The sequence below is a fragment of the Eublepharis macularius genome, chromosome 16 (assembly GCF_028583425.1).
Source record: "Eublepharis macularius isolate TG4126 chromosome 16, MPM_Emac_v1.0, whole genome shotgun sequence".
NCBI lineage: Eukaryota > Metazoa > Chordata > Lepidosauria > Squamata > Eublepharidae > Eublepharis > Eublepharis macularius.
The window spans coordinates 8,837,253-8,851,371 of NC_072805.1; the positions used below are offsets into that span (position 1 = coordinate 8,837,253).

A 14,119-nucleotide genomic window follows, 5' to 3' on the forward strand; every position below is an offset into this window, starting at 1 on the left:
CTGCTTCTTGCTTTTCAGGCCTTCTTTTTTAGGCCCGTGCCTCCGTCTACCTCTTCCTTCTGCTTTCCTTGCCCCTCAGTGAGATAAGATTGGCTCATCCCATCTGAGTGCAAGGTTTTACCTTCATGAAATCCCAAGAGATGGTGGGTTATTCCAAAACATGTGAACATGGGTATTGCCCTATGCAAACAGTCTTTTGCACTGCATTCTTTCTATCTCTCAGATTGGACCAGCTCAGCCACTAGCAGCCATCAACCATTCTGTGACATCACAGCAGCTTGGCCAATCAGATATTTCCCCATGGAACACTGCAGTGAGCCAAGAGCATGTCTTGGCTCACTTTCTTTGCAAATATGCAGCGGCAACAGAACACTGCCTCTGATACTGACACACTGCAAGGCCTTAAGCAATGCACCAATCTTTTCTTGCACCATCAGTCGACAGACAATAGCCTGTTCTAGTCCTACGCAACAGTCACTGGGCTAGCAAGAGGATTAATGGCAGTGGCAACAGAGGTGGGATATATTGTGGTTGGATATTAAGTATTAGCAGCTTCTGATGCAGATACTGGCTGGCTGGCTGGGTTTGATAATTTTCATTGCTGACAGCAACTCGGGGCAGGTTATAACTGAGGTAAGGAGCAGCTTTTTCCTTTGGCCATCTCAGAGAGGTGAGTCTGGGCTCCACCCCACCCCCCAACTTGGATAAATGCTTAAGGCAAAGGTGGTGCATTTTTCAGGTGATTTCCTTCGCTTCAATGAATTCCCAACCAAATCTGATCGTTTAAAAGAGCAAGAGTCCAGGAGGACCTCTAAGACTAACAAAATTTGGGGTAGGCTCTGAGCTTTCATGAGTCACAGCTCACTTCTTCAGATACAGCTAGAATATGAGTCCATCTATCATATCTTGGCAAGTGGAGTGATCGACAGTGATGGAGTGAGAGGACAGATGGATTCACATTCTGAAGAAGTTCTGAGCTGCGACTCACAAAAGCTCATCCCTACCACAAATTTGGTTAGTCTTAGAGGTGCTCCTGGACTCTTGCTCTTTTGTACTGCTACTGATAGGCGAACACAGCTACCTAGCTGCAGGTCTCTGAAGAAGTGAGCAGCGGCTCAGGAAATCTCATCCCCTGCTCCAAATTCTTACAGTTGCTCCTGGACTCCTGCTCTTTCCTGCTGCTACAAACAGACTGCCAGGGCTGCCCGTCTCGATCCATGGCCATTTGAAAGCACAGATTTGGGGGCGGCATGTGGGGGACAAGCCTGCAAAGGCAGGTGTCAATTGGACCCTTGCTGGGAAGGGGGGCTGGCCCGGCCCGGCGCGGGGCCGGCGGCTGCTTTCCCTTTCAGGTCGCCCGAGCGTGTAGCGGTAAGAAACATCCGGTCCTTGGCAGAGCTGGGAGGCGCCGCGAAGCCCGGAAAGCGCCTCCGCCTCGCCCACTCCTGCTGTTCCAGGGAGGGCAGCACCCGAGCCGGCCCCGGTAAGCCCCGCTCCGCTCCGCTCCGCTCGGCGCGGCTGGGCGGTGGAAGCTCCGCACAGCGCAGCGCGGCCCCACCCGGCTGGCAGCGGCCGAGCGCAGCGGCTGCATCGCGCGGGCAGGAGGGGCCCGGGGCCTGCCAACGTGCCGGGCCGGCGGAGAAGCAGCAGCCTACCGGCGCCGGCTTTTCGGGACCCGCCGAGCGCTGGCTTGGGCGCCGGGAGGCGAGGCGAGGCCGGCCCCACCCCGAGGTAACGGCGGCTTCGGGCGAGCGCGCCTGTGGGGCCTGGGACGCGGCGGACACGTGGCGGAGGCTGCGGCTCGCCGGCGCTTTCCGCGGCAGCCCCTGCCTAGAAGGAGGCGCGGAGGGAGGCGGGCGCCCCTCCGGGCCTCGAGAGGGCGGCTGGGCGGGATCGGGACCGCGGCGCGGGGGTTGCCATCCTCCAGCCGGGGCTTGGCGCCTCCCGGGGTCGCAGCTGCTCTCCAGGCTGCAAAGGCCGGTTCCTTTGGGAGGAGTGTCGCTTTGGACTCGAGCGCATCGCGCCCCCACCAGGCTCCCTCCCCCAGCTCTGTCCTCCCCAGGCCCTGCCCCAAATCTCCCGATGGAGGTGGCAGCAGCCCGGGGCTGTGTGGCTGAGAAGCAGCCGGGGGGTGGTGGGCGCTTCCCTTTCGCGTTACCGCCTGCATCTATGTTGGCTTGAGCACGTTTGGTCTCCGGCAGCGCAGGCACACGGTGGCTTCCGGGCAGAAAGATGATGGAGGCAGGCAGAACTGTCCGTGCTCAGGGGGAGCCCCGCTGTGACCCGGCCTGCCCCCCAGCCAAGGTTTGCTCCGTTGCAGGGAGGATGTTTGTGGTGCCTAGTCCAGAAGGAGCTGTTGCAGCAAGGCCAGCAGCAGTTATACCAGGGCAGCAAAATGGGTGGCGGCAGGAGCGGAGCTGGCCTCAGTCTGGAGGGGCCTGGGCAGGACGCTCTCCGTTCCTCCAGCCCACCTTCCCATTCCTGGATGGTTGCCACACATCAAGCAGGAACTGAACCCAGCATGACCCGCCGTCGATCCCCTGCCCTCTCTACTTGCCTGCCAGTGAGGGTGTGCTCAGATCTGCTTTCATTTTAAGCATGTTGGCCCACAAATGGGCACAACGCCCTAGGAACCTACCAGTTGTATGCTTGCATATGTGCCGTGGATGGCAGTGGACCTTGGACAACTGCCTGTTGGATCGAGCAGCCCTGGTAAGAACCCGTTCTGTCAGAGGAACATAAGAAACAGCACATGTTTCTAATGGTGACTTAAAGCAACAATTTCTCAAGGATTCAAGCCCACTTCAGCAGATGCATGAGGTGTCACCCTTACTTGGCAGATATATAGGTGCTTGCGTCTGTCACACTCTTATCTTGTTCTTCCTCAAAGAGGCTTAGGGTAGAGTATGTCTTCCCGCCTCTATTTTACACTTGTAAGAACCCTGTGAGTTAGGAGAGGCAGACAGAAGACTGGCCCAAGGCTGCCTGGCTTCAGGCTCAGTTTGAGGGCACTGGGAGTGCTTCCTTGCGGCATTAAAACATGCCCAGCCCAGGCACAGACATGGGTGACCTTGACCTCAAAGCTAAAAGGGCTCTTGCTTTTTGTCTACCTTCCAACTGGATCCTTGTTCTCCCTGCCCTCTGGCCCTGTACCCCACTTCTCTTTGTAATACTGCTGCACAATCCCCCAACAGAAAAACAGAACAGTAAAAATGAAACTGAATGGCAGCTTTAAAAAGAAAAGGGGTGTGAATGCTTAGTGTATACCACCCTAGCAGGTCTAGTTAGTGTGTGTGTGTAGGGACGTGATGCTGTGCCGCTTCTGAGGCCAAACAGGCAACATACGTGTAGCTAGTAGTGAAGCTACAGACTTTATGAGTAAAGTGTTAAAAATTGAATCTATCTTACCCTCAATGCTTGTTTTCATTTGTGTCAAACACCCCATGCATTCTCAATTTGTTTCCAATTTAAGATCAGTAATATTTTTGAATGAGTTTATGTCTGCACTGTTGGTGGCATTTGGCATAGCAGCTGGGTGGGTAGCACTCATGCTTAAACATTACAGGATTGCTAGGATGCTGTATGCCCCAGGATCATGGGTGTCATGTTTAAAATCAAGCACATTTGAAATATAGATGCTGCGTTTATGCCTGCATCCATCATAGGAGTGAACTGACTTGCAGTTCCAAGGTTAGCCGCACAAAGCAATTTGTGAACCAAATTTTGCTTTGAGAGCCAGGCAGGCACAGAGGGAATAGTACAAGAAAACACACCACAAAAGGTGGCACTGCAAAACAGGAAAAGAAATAAAAGTCTAACAAGTGTCTAAGAGAAATCCTGATTTCCAATGATGAAGCCATTATCTCTTCATTGGGAGAATTTAAAATCTCTTTCTTAAAATGTTCCAAAAAGAATTGCTATTAGGAGTTAGAGAATAGCATATTGTTTGAGAGCAAATTATTTTACAGTCCCCTGATGAAGAGCTGATCTCTTGAAATGTGTCAGGCTCTTTATATGTCTCATGTGTCTCTTTGGATTTTTTTCCTGGAATAGTAAAGTGACAATCCGCATCCCTCCGCCCACAGCACGATTGAGGTTATGCGGGCTTCCTTTTTATTGTTATTTGTGGGGTGGGTGCATTGGAGAGCTGACAGCTGTGAGAAAGCAGTGTGAGTGTGTACATGTGCAAAACACTTGCAGTGCAATTTAGAAATATTGTAGAGTGCTCCATTAAAAAGCAAACTTCAAATTTTTTGAGAGAGTGGCTCAGTCACAATGCTCCAATTGCAATTTGAACAGAAGTGTAATTGTTGTGTGTGGCATGTAGCAAACTCCTCCTTGTGCTTGGCAGAATGATAGAGGGGGAAATTGTCCTGGAGCATTTGGTTGTCTGTGTGGCTCAAAAAGAGAACGCGATAGAACTTCAACTGATTGTTCTACATGGCTCCTCAGCTTGGAAGGCAATTATCCTTTCATGGATTCATTTGGAAGTTTTTGAGTTTATCATGCAGGGGGTCATTTGTATGCTTTTGAAAAACTGCTGGTTTGTCCCTGCTTCATCTGCATAGCAGAGTGATGTGCAAACCTGTTCTGAGATTAAAATCTACAGGATAATTACAAAGTGTATTTCCACTTAGTCACTTTCCTGTTGTGTGGTTCTAAAAGGTACTTTGTGTTATACCCCCCCCCCCCAAAAAGCCATGTTCTCTGGGGTCCCATTGTGGGATCATACCGAAATAGGAAACGATCCTAAATTCTGGGTTGGATCCAACCAGCTTTTCTGCTGGTAAAAAGGAAGGAGAGGTCCCCCTTTGACCCCCCCCCCCCCGCCCCCCCAAAACAGGCTGTGCTGAGGATCATAGGATCTGCATGTGGGACGAGGGCTGTACTAAGGAGGACATTTGGGTGAAATTGAGTGAAGATGCTGGCTGGATCCAAGACTGGTGTTTTTTTTAAAAAAATTGGGAGCATGCCTTTAAATAGTTGGTATTTATTCACATGATGTCACTTGGTGCACATGCCAAGAGGAACTTGCTGTTCACTGTAGCGTTGGGGTAGATGTCTCGTCATAGCACCGAAAGTTTGGAATTAGAATGGATAAGCAAACACCTCATACTCACCAGTCTGTCCTACACGTGCACATCTTTTTCTTTTGTATTGCCCTGGCTTCCTCTGCAGAATCCTGCAAACTGTGTGGCTAAATGTGTCCTATCTGATAGATATACCTCTCCCTCTCATAGAATGTCATTTCCTTGGACTCCCCAGAGAGAGGGAAGGTCCATTTCAACTAGTTTCATATGTGATGTAGATATTCCGAGATGTGGAAGATGCATTTCCAATCCAGAAAATTAACTCTGTAGAGAGAGATCACAGTATCTGCTGTCTCCAAAGGCCATTGTGATACTTCATTTCTACAGTTTGATTAGGGTCGCCAGGTCATGATGTCATTTCCAGGAGTGACGTCATTGCGCCAGCCATGCAAGTGCTCTTGCACTACAAACGGGGCCAGGCCCAAACGAAACATGGGAGCTCTCCCATCGGCGGCATGAGGCGTCTCTCCAGGAAGTGACATCATCACACCTCCCGGGAGTGCACGCACTGTGCATGCTCCCAGGGTGCCTGCCAATGGCAGGCAAGCGCAGGGGGCTTGCAACCCCCTGCTGATTACTGGCAGATTGGCAGGCAAGGGGACAAACCCCCGGGAGTTTTTTCTGCCACCGGCAGACACCTGGGAACCCTAAGTATAAGAGATCTTCTCGATATGGAAACTCACAGACAATTGCAAATTGTCCAAGGCTAGAAATTTTCATGGAAATTAGGTTTTAGAGGGCTCTGGAAAACACCACGATTGTCCTTGCTCCACCTGAGTCTCAGGTAGCACTTGGGAAGGGGGGATCAGCTTTAAAGTGGTTGGTGGGCTTTCTCTGTCCTACAGCGTATCACCCTCCTCCTACACTGCCTCCATCTCAGACAGCCTGGGGAGGCATCAGTGGCAACTCCAGGGGCTGGAGCCACTGGCCACAGAGCAGTAGAAGGTTGCCCAATGTGCAGAGCCCAGGGCAAGTGCCCCCAGTGCCCCATGTCTAATACCTCCTGGCCACAAACACACACATTGGGCTCAACAAGAGCATCAAGTCCAGTGTATCTTCTCTTGTTGGCACTAGGCCTCGGGTGCTTCTTTTGTCCTAAGCCAGGAGATTAAAAAAGCCTTTAAAAAGTGTGTCTGCATGGGAGAGAATGTTTGCGGAGAAGAGAAGGGTCACGATTGTCAGCAGGTTGGTTCGCATCTCTCACCACAAAAGGTTATGGATATTTATGTTATTTGTGTTCTTTGGGTAGAAATATAATCCCATATGCAAACATTGTCAGCTATTACTAGTATTAGATGGGTTTTGTTTAAAATTTAAGACAGTTTGTGTTAGTTTTCTAATATATTTTGAGCCTAAGATATGTTTCGTTTGTTCAAAATGAAAATAAAAATTATAGGTTTCTAAAGCAGAAGAACTAGTGAGTTGTCCAATATCAGTATACAAAAGGTGTGGAGCTTTTATGCTCCAAGGAAACAGTCTGTCTCAGGTGAAAGTATATTCAGACCCAGCATATCAAACACGATGAATTCTACCACCACAGATATTTTTGTTTCTGTGGGACCTTTCCTGCCACAATACAGTGGAATATTGTCTTGGGGTAGAATGGTAGTAAATATAATTTTAAAGGTTTCCTGATGGTTAGTAGAAGCACTGCTACGTTTTCTCGTTGCTCTCAGCTTTTGAAGGGGCTTGTGCATTCCATCTGGCCTCTGAGAGACATTTGATCAACGGCCCATAAATGTTCCACTGATTGGCTTCCTGTTTTGCTTCTTCCAGTGTGCCAGAAAAGCCACCAAATCTCACTTAGCCACACCTTCTGCTCATTGATGCTTTCAGACGTAGGGATCCCATTCCCCCAGTGGGGACGGGGGATCTCCACTCCCAGCCTCCGCTACCTGCTACCGCTCACCTGGCTGGCAGGGGGAAAGGCACGGGAATGGGTTAAAAACTCCCTGGAGCACATTCCTGCGCACTCTGGATCGCTTCTGCATCGCACCAGGGAATGGCATAATTCCCAGCACAACATGCAAGCACGAGATCGCACGAGGGCCTGATTGGGTAAAAATTGCCTCCAAGGTTCGATTGGGGGTCGATTTTTTACCAAGGCTCCTGGCATTGTAGGAAATCAGCAGAGATTATTCAGAGTTTGCACATTGGAAGTAATGAGAATAGACACACTCCAGTGTAGCTCTGTAAGAATACTTTACTAAAAGGGATAAAATAGGGTTACTTTGGAAGAAAATAAATTGCTAATAGATTACATCTTGCTAGTATAGATAGCGAGAGAACTGAAGGAAGACCGAACTGAACAAAGAGCAATAAAACAGGTATATAGCATCACTTAATTGCCACGCCCCCCAATAAGTGTCTTTTGAATGCATCAGGTGTTCACACTTAGGTGTGTTCCCATGTTACAGTGACCACATATACACCCTTCATGCATGTACGTGTGTACATCTGTTTGTAAGAAAGCACCAATGCACATTCTCGTTGCCACTGATAAACATGGGTTTCAGTAACACATTCAGCAGTACTGTGCTGATAGGATTACTCGGTGTATGTATAAAGAAAAATCAAATTATGCTATTTTTGCAGGAGGGCACTGTAACTTGCGAACAGTGCTTCTTGTGCCTTGGATGCTGTGGGAATGAATAGCTGGAAAAGGTGACTTACAGAGCTTTGGTTGCTGCTTCTGTTAGAGAGTCTGGGAGTGAGAAGTCTTTCAGCTGTGCTTTCAAACCTTTGGCATGAGCAACAAGGATGCCAACTCATGCTTAGTCATTTTAACTGGCATCCTAATTAGGCACTGCCTATAGCCATTTGTTTTAGAGTTTTTAATTCTGTCATTTCTAAAGACAGATGCTTCCCAGAAAGTTTGAAACCATGGGGTGGAGGGAAATTGGAATTTTTCCCACCAGGAAAAAAATGGAAGTGTTTCAGGAAAACTGAAATACATACAAATACTGACTTTCTTTTCAAACATAAATTTATTTCACCGTTTTAAGAAAGTAAAATGAATCACTGATAACTTTGCTATCACGTAAAGTTGGGGTGGGTATATTTATGAATTTTAGAAGTATAAATGTCTTACTTTTCTTCCTCCAAAATTGTATGGGTGGAGTGGGGGATGCCAGTAGCAGTTTCCTGTATTCCCTGAGCACGTGGATCTAAACATATACTTATCTTTAAAACATAATTTTTAAAAAATATGTGCAGATATTGATATAAGAAAAAAACTCAGTGTTAATAAAGTCATTGCAAGTTGTTTACAAGGTCTGTGCCTTGACCGTGGGCTTGTCAGAGAACTTGATCTGTCTTAACACAGAAATTTGAAGAGACAACAGAATACCGACAAGTTTCCTTTGACACAAATGGTTGCAAAGTGACTCAATTAAAACAGTTCTGTTCTGGAGGGCCTTTGAAGGAGCCTAAATTATCACTCAAATTAGTCTAGTGCCAGATCTTATGTGGGTGGTGTGCTTTTTCAGTATTAGTACTGTTTTATTAAAGAGGGATGTCTTTTGTACTGTTGCTGCTTCTTAAGGATTTCAGTTTAACTGAATTTTATATATGTATTTATTTACATCCTGCTTTTCTGCCCAATGAACACCCAAAGCATCTTACAACAACATTCTTCCCTCCTCCATTTCATCTGACTAAACATAGAGGGAAACTACACGAGACACCAGGCTCGTGTTCTTCAGGTGTCAGGTCCCGCAAGGTTCCCTGGGTAGTATAGTCTTAAAAAGAACAGCCACTCGATGTGATTCTCCACCAGCTAGCGCGCTCGCTCGCTCGCTCGCTCGCTCTCTCTCTCTCTCTCTCTCTCTCTCTCTCTCTCTCTCTCTCTCTCTCTCTCTCTCTCTCTCTCTCTCTCTCTCTCTCTCTCTCTCTCTCTCTCTCTCTCAAAAACCACTCTGGATTTCCTGCCGCCCCAAGCTCCCGGAGGAAAACCCGAGCAGAGGCTTTTTGAAAGAGAGAGAGAATTCCTCCCATTGCTCTTCCCTTGGCAGAAAATCGTATTGAGTGGCTGTTCTTTGTAAGACTACACTACCCAGGGAACCTTGCGGGACTCGACACGTGAAGAACATGTGTCTGGTGTCTCATGTAGTTTAGTTCATAAACCTGTGAGATAGGTTAGGAAGAGAAGGACTGGCTGGCCCAAGGTCACCCAGTGAGCGTCCATGTAGGAGGTTGCCAGTGTGGGTTAGGAAATTCTTGGGGATCTAGGGGTAGAGGCTGGGGAGGGCAGAGTTTAGGGAGGGAACATTCCTCGGTGGAGTATAATGCCATTGAGTCCAGCCTCCAAAGCAGCCATTTTCTCAAGGGGAATTGATCTCTTGTAGTCTAGAAATCATTTGTAATTCCGGGAGGTCTCCAGGCCCATCTTGGAGGTAGGCAGCCCTACTTCCATGACAGGGTGGTAATTTGAACCTGGGTTCCCTAGATCCCACACCAGTGCTTGAATTGCTGCACCACTTTGGCTAGTAGACACCATGTATTTCTTTTTGTTTGTTTTTTTATTGCTGTTTGTTTTCATTGATCTTATGTTTGTGTAAATGTTATTTTATTATTATTATTATTATTATTATAAGCTGTCTTGAGAGCTTTCTAAGTAAAAAAAAGTGGGGCATAAACCTTATAAATACATGGGAAGGGAGAATCCCCATATAAGAAAGAGCTGCCCTGCAAACCCAGAGCATGCTTTTAGTTGTTTGACTGGAACAGGTCAAGAATTGGGGATATCTGCCCTCAGGTTTACACTTTCTTCAGGCAGACTCATCCAGGTAGCTTCTTGGCCCAACCTGCTTATCTTCTGCAGCAGAATTGCTGTTTCACATACCTTCAAACTATTCTCTTTTCACAAATGCAGACTTTTGCACTGAGCAAACCTACTATTGTTATGAATGACTGTGTCGTATCATTTTTGGGTTCTGCAGGTCGATGAATCTGTGGCATATAATCCAGCTTGTTGATACCTGCCTCCTTATTCTGTTTAAAAATGAAGATTTTTGACAATCCTGGCTTGCAAGAAAAGATTGAGAATGACCAGGCAATATGTTTTGGATTTTGCAGATCCATTCCACTAACTAGCAGAGGTGCTTATCTTCAGCAGAAGGAACCTCCCCCCGAGGCAAGGATGGGTGTTTTGCATCAGGTATGCAGCCGTCTTCTGGAGGAAAGTCCCTCTGCTAGCAGAATGGTTAAACCCTGCAGATTCATTGTCTCTGCCTGAGTCTTGGAAATGCCACAGTCTCTTGTGTGGGCTCACCCAGGCCTTCTGTACCATTGTTACTCCTTGTTCCCTTGTTCCTGCTTATTCCACTCCTGTTGAGTAATGCATACTATTTGCAGTGCCAGCTTAAGCAAAGCTACACCCTTCTAAACCCGTTGACTTCTGTGGATTTAGAAGGGTGTAGCTCTGTTTAATATGGCACCTGGGCTGAGGCAAGAGAAGCACCTGGGCTGAGGCAAGAGCACATGGTGGAGAGCTGCTGCTAGAAGGTAAGGGGTTGTTGTCTTTCTGTCTTTTGCCCTTTGCCTTCCTAGCTACTGTGTGAGAAGCTGAGGGTGAGTGGGTTCTGTGTAGCTTGCTAGAGAGTGGTTCTGGTTAAGTTCTGTGTGAGGCTGTTGGGGGCTGAGTGAATTGCTGTTGTTTGCTGCTGGTTGCTGTTGCTCTTGGTTACAAGCCCCGCCCCCTAGTGTCCTGGGGCCCTACTGGGCTAGGCAGGAAGTGACCTTTTGAAAAAAAAGGCTCCTCCTCGCCAGAGGCGCGAGCCTTTGGCGAGAGCTAAAGGGTTCTTGGCCTGTGGCTCTTAGCCTGGGGATCTGCCTGGGGGACCTGAAACTCTGCTGGTATACTGGTTCTGCTGGTACTTTAGGTATATATTTGGAAGGCAATGTCTACTGAAGCCCCCTTTGCAGTCACCTGCATGGACTGTGCCATGTTTGTTTTCCTCCCAGAAGTGAAGACAGAGTTCACTGGCCAGAAGTGTAAGCTGGTCAGAGTTTTGGAAGAAAAGGTTCAGAGCCTGGAGGAGAGGATCACCACCCTTCAGGAGATCAAGGAGGGAGAGGATTTTATTGACAACAGCCTGGGGGCTCTGCACAGCCAAGAAGAGGAAAGTCAAGGAGGAGGGGAAAGAGCCGATCTCCCTTCTGAGCCTCCTCTCAGATCTACAGTACAAACCCGAAGACGTCAACGAAGAAGATGCTCTGGTCCACTTGAGCTCAAGAATCGTTTTGAAGTGCTAGAGATGGTGACAGAGATGAGAGTGGAAGGAGAACCGCAAAGATCTAGAAGAGGGTGTGCAGAAGACATGGGGCCACATGGAAGTGGAAAAAAATGGAAGGTGGTAGTCGTCGGGGACTCTGCTCAGGGGTATGGAACGCCATGTCTCTGGGCCAGATCCCCTATTCTGAGAGATGTGTTGCTTGCCAGGGGCCAGAATGCAGGAAATTACCGACCGGCTGCCGAAACTCATCAAGCCTGCTGATAAGTACCCGTTTGTGCTGATTCATGTGGGAACGAACAACACGGCTGTGAATACTGTTGCAAGAATTAAAGAGGATTATGAAGCTCTTGGAAGGCAGTTGAAGACATGGGGGCTCAGGTGGTATTCTCTTCTATCCTCCCAGTCATAGGAAGAGGAACGTGCAGGGAGAGGACCATACTTGAGGTGAATCGTTGGCTGAGATTGTGGTGCAGGCAGGAGCGCTTTGGGTTCTGGGACCATGGGATAGGTTTTCTTAGAGAAGGCCTTCTAGCACATGATGGGCTTCACCTCTCAAGGGCAGGGAAGAAAACGTTTGGAATGAACCTGGAGAACTTCATCAGGAGAGCTTTAAATTGATGCCGCAAGGGGAAGGGGACAATCGACATGGTGATTTCAATGACGAAGAGAAAACAGTGGGGACCCACCTGGGTAGGAAAGGTCAAACAAAGGTTCAAGGCTACAAGTGTCTATATACCAATGCCCAAAGTATGGGCAATAAGAAAGAAGAGCTTGAACTTCTATTGCAAACAAAGGGCTACGATATAGTAGGAATTACTGAGACTTGGTGGGATGATTCCCATGACTGGAATGTGCTAGTGGATGGGTATGAGTTGTTCAAGAAAAACCGGAAGGGTAGAAGAGGAGGTGGAGTGGCGTTGTATGTGAGGAGAGGGCTTGATTGTCAAGAAGTTATGGAGAATGGGGCAGCCCGGTGGAAAACATATGGGTAGAAATAAGGGGAGGAAGGACAAAGGGTATTATTGTTGGAGTCTGCTACAGACCACCTCACCAGCGAGAAGAAACGGATGCTGCCCTTTTTGAACAGATTGGTAGAGTATCCAGACATCAGAACCTTGTAATTATGGGTGACTTCAACTTCCCCGATGTGTGCTGGGAGACAGGCTCAGCAAAGCGTGATGATTCACGCAATTTCCTGACCTGCCTGGCCAATAACTTCCTTTTTCAAAAGGTGAAGGAAGCTACAAGGGGCTCGGCCATACTAGACTTGATATTAACCAACAGGGAAGAAATGGTAGATGAGATGAAGGTGGTGGGAACTTTAGGGGGAAGTGACCATGTTCTCCTTGAATTCCAGTTGCTGTGGGGGGCTAAGGAAGTTTGTAGCCAGACTCGTAGGTTAGATTTTCGTAGGGTCAATTTCGATGAACTCAGAGGCTTGATGAGAGTCATTCCGTGGGGGAGTGTGCTGGAAGGGAAAGTAGCGAGTGAAAGGTGGGCTTTTTTCAAACGCGAGCTTTTGTAAGCTCAAGCCCTCACTATCCCAGCAAGATGGAAACATGGTAAGGGTTCCAAGAAACCGATGTGGATGCACAGAGAGCTCCAGAATAAGCTAAGGGAGAAAAAGGAAATGTTCAGGAAATGGAGAGAAGGACAGACCTCTAAAGAGGAGTATATGAGGGTTACTAGGTACTGCATATCAGCCATCAGGGAGGCCAAAGCTCTGTACGAGCTGGGTCTGGCCAGGAGGGCTCGCTACAATAAGAAAACCTTCTACAGATACGTGAGAAGCAAACACAAAGTAAAAGGGGCAATTGGACCGCTGATGGAGAAACTCTGATGCAGGGAGTAGATGGAGAAACTCTGATTCAGGACAGAGAAAAAGCAGACAGGCTTAATGACTTTTTTGCCTCTGTTTTCTCCCTGGAGAACTCAGGCACATGTAGAGATAGTAGAAAATGTGGCAGGACACCTGAGTGGCTAATTGACATTGACAGAGAGGTAGAGGAGAGGCATCTGGCTGCACTGGATGAATACAAATCCCCTGGGCCGGATGGGGTGCACCCAAGAGTGCTGAAAGAACTTTCTAGAGGACTTGCAGAGCCTCTTTCCATCATCCTCAGGGCCTCCTAGAGGACTGGGGATGTGCCACAAGATTGGAGAAGAGCAAATGTAATCCCAATCTTTAAGAAAGGGAAGAAGGATGACCCGGGAAACTACAGGCCGGTCAGTCTGACTTCTGTGGCTGGGAAGATATTAGAACAGATTTTAAAGGGATCAATCTGTAAGCATCTGAAGGACCGCTCAGTGATCTGGGGAAGTCAGCATGGTTTTGTCCCTAACAGATCTTGCCAGACCAACCTGGTTTCCTTCTTTGATCGAGTGACCAGCTTACTGGATCAGGGGAACTCTGTTTTGTTTTGTTTTTAAGATTTTTATTGGGTGAGTAAAATTTAATATTACAAATTTTTTTATTAATACCCTCATTTCCATATTCCCCCACCCTTTCCCCTCCCCCTTTATCTCAGACTTCCAACAGTTTTCCAACCCGCTGTCTAAATCTACTACTTATATCTCTTTTTCTTTTCTTATTCATTCTAATATACTACTAAAGTAGATATTATATGTTAAACTATAAAAAACCTAATATCAAATTAACAATTACAACATGTTTCTAACTTATCTCTTCTCCTCTTGTAAAGATCGCCCTCTCTTCCCTTCTGCCAAATTAATAGTTATCTAGCACCCACATTTCTCCCTTTACGTCCCACTTCTTTTCCAAATACTCTTTTA

The 14,119-nt window shown here is 47.6% G+C and overlaps 2 protein-coding genes across 2 annotated transcripts in view; one reads left to right on the forward strand and one right to left on the reverse strand.

Moving 5' to 3' along the window:
* Positions 1-1,280: 1,280 nt before the first annotated feature.
* Positions 1,281-2,600, reverse strand: LOC129344260 (proline-rich protein HaeIII subfamily 1-like). The gene is made up of 2 exons (XM_055000824.1): positions 2,554-2,600; positions 1,281-2,217 (listed from the first exon to the last, which is right to left on the reverse strand). The coding sequence occupies exons 1-2, from the start codon at positions 2,598-2,600 to the stop codon at positions 1,281-1,283; spliced, it is 984 nt and encodes a 327-aa protein (XP_054856799.1).
* Positions 1,655-14,119, forward strand: part of FAR2 (fatty acyl-CoA reductase 2) — a 145,986-nt gene continuing 133,521 nt past the window's right edge. The window contains exon 1 of the mRNA XM_055000926.1: positions 1,655-1,731. The gene's annotated coding sequence lies outside the window, so the exon portion shown is untranslated. The remainder of the gene's footprint in view (positions 1,732-14,119) is intronic.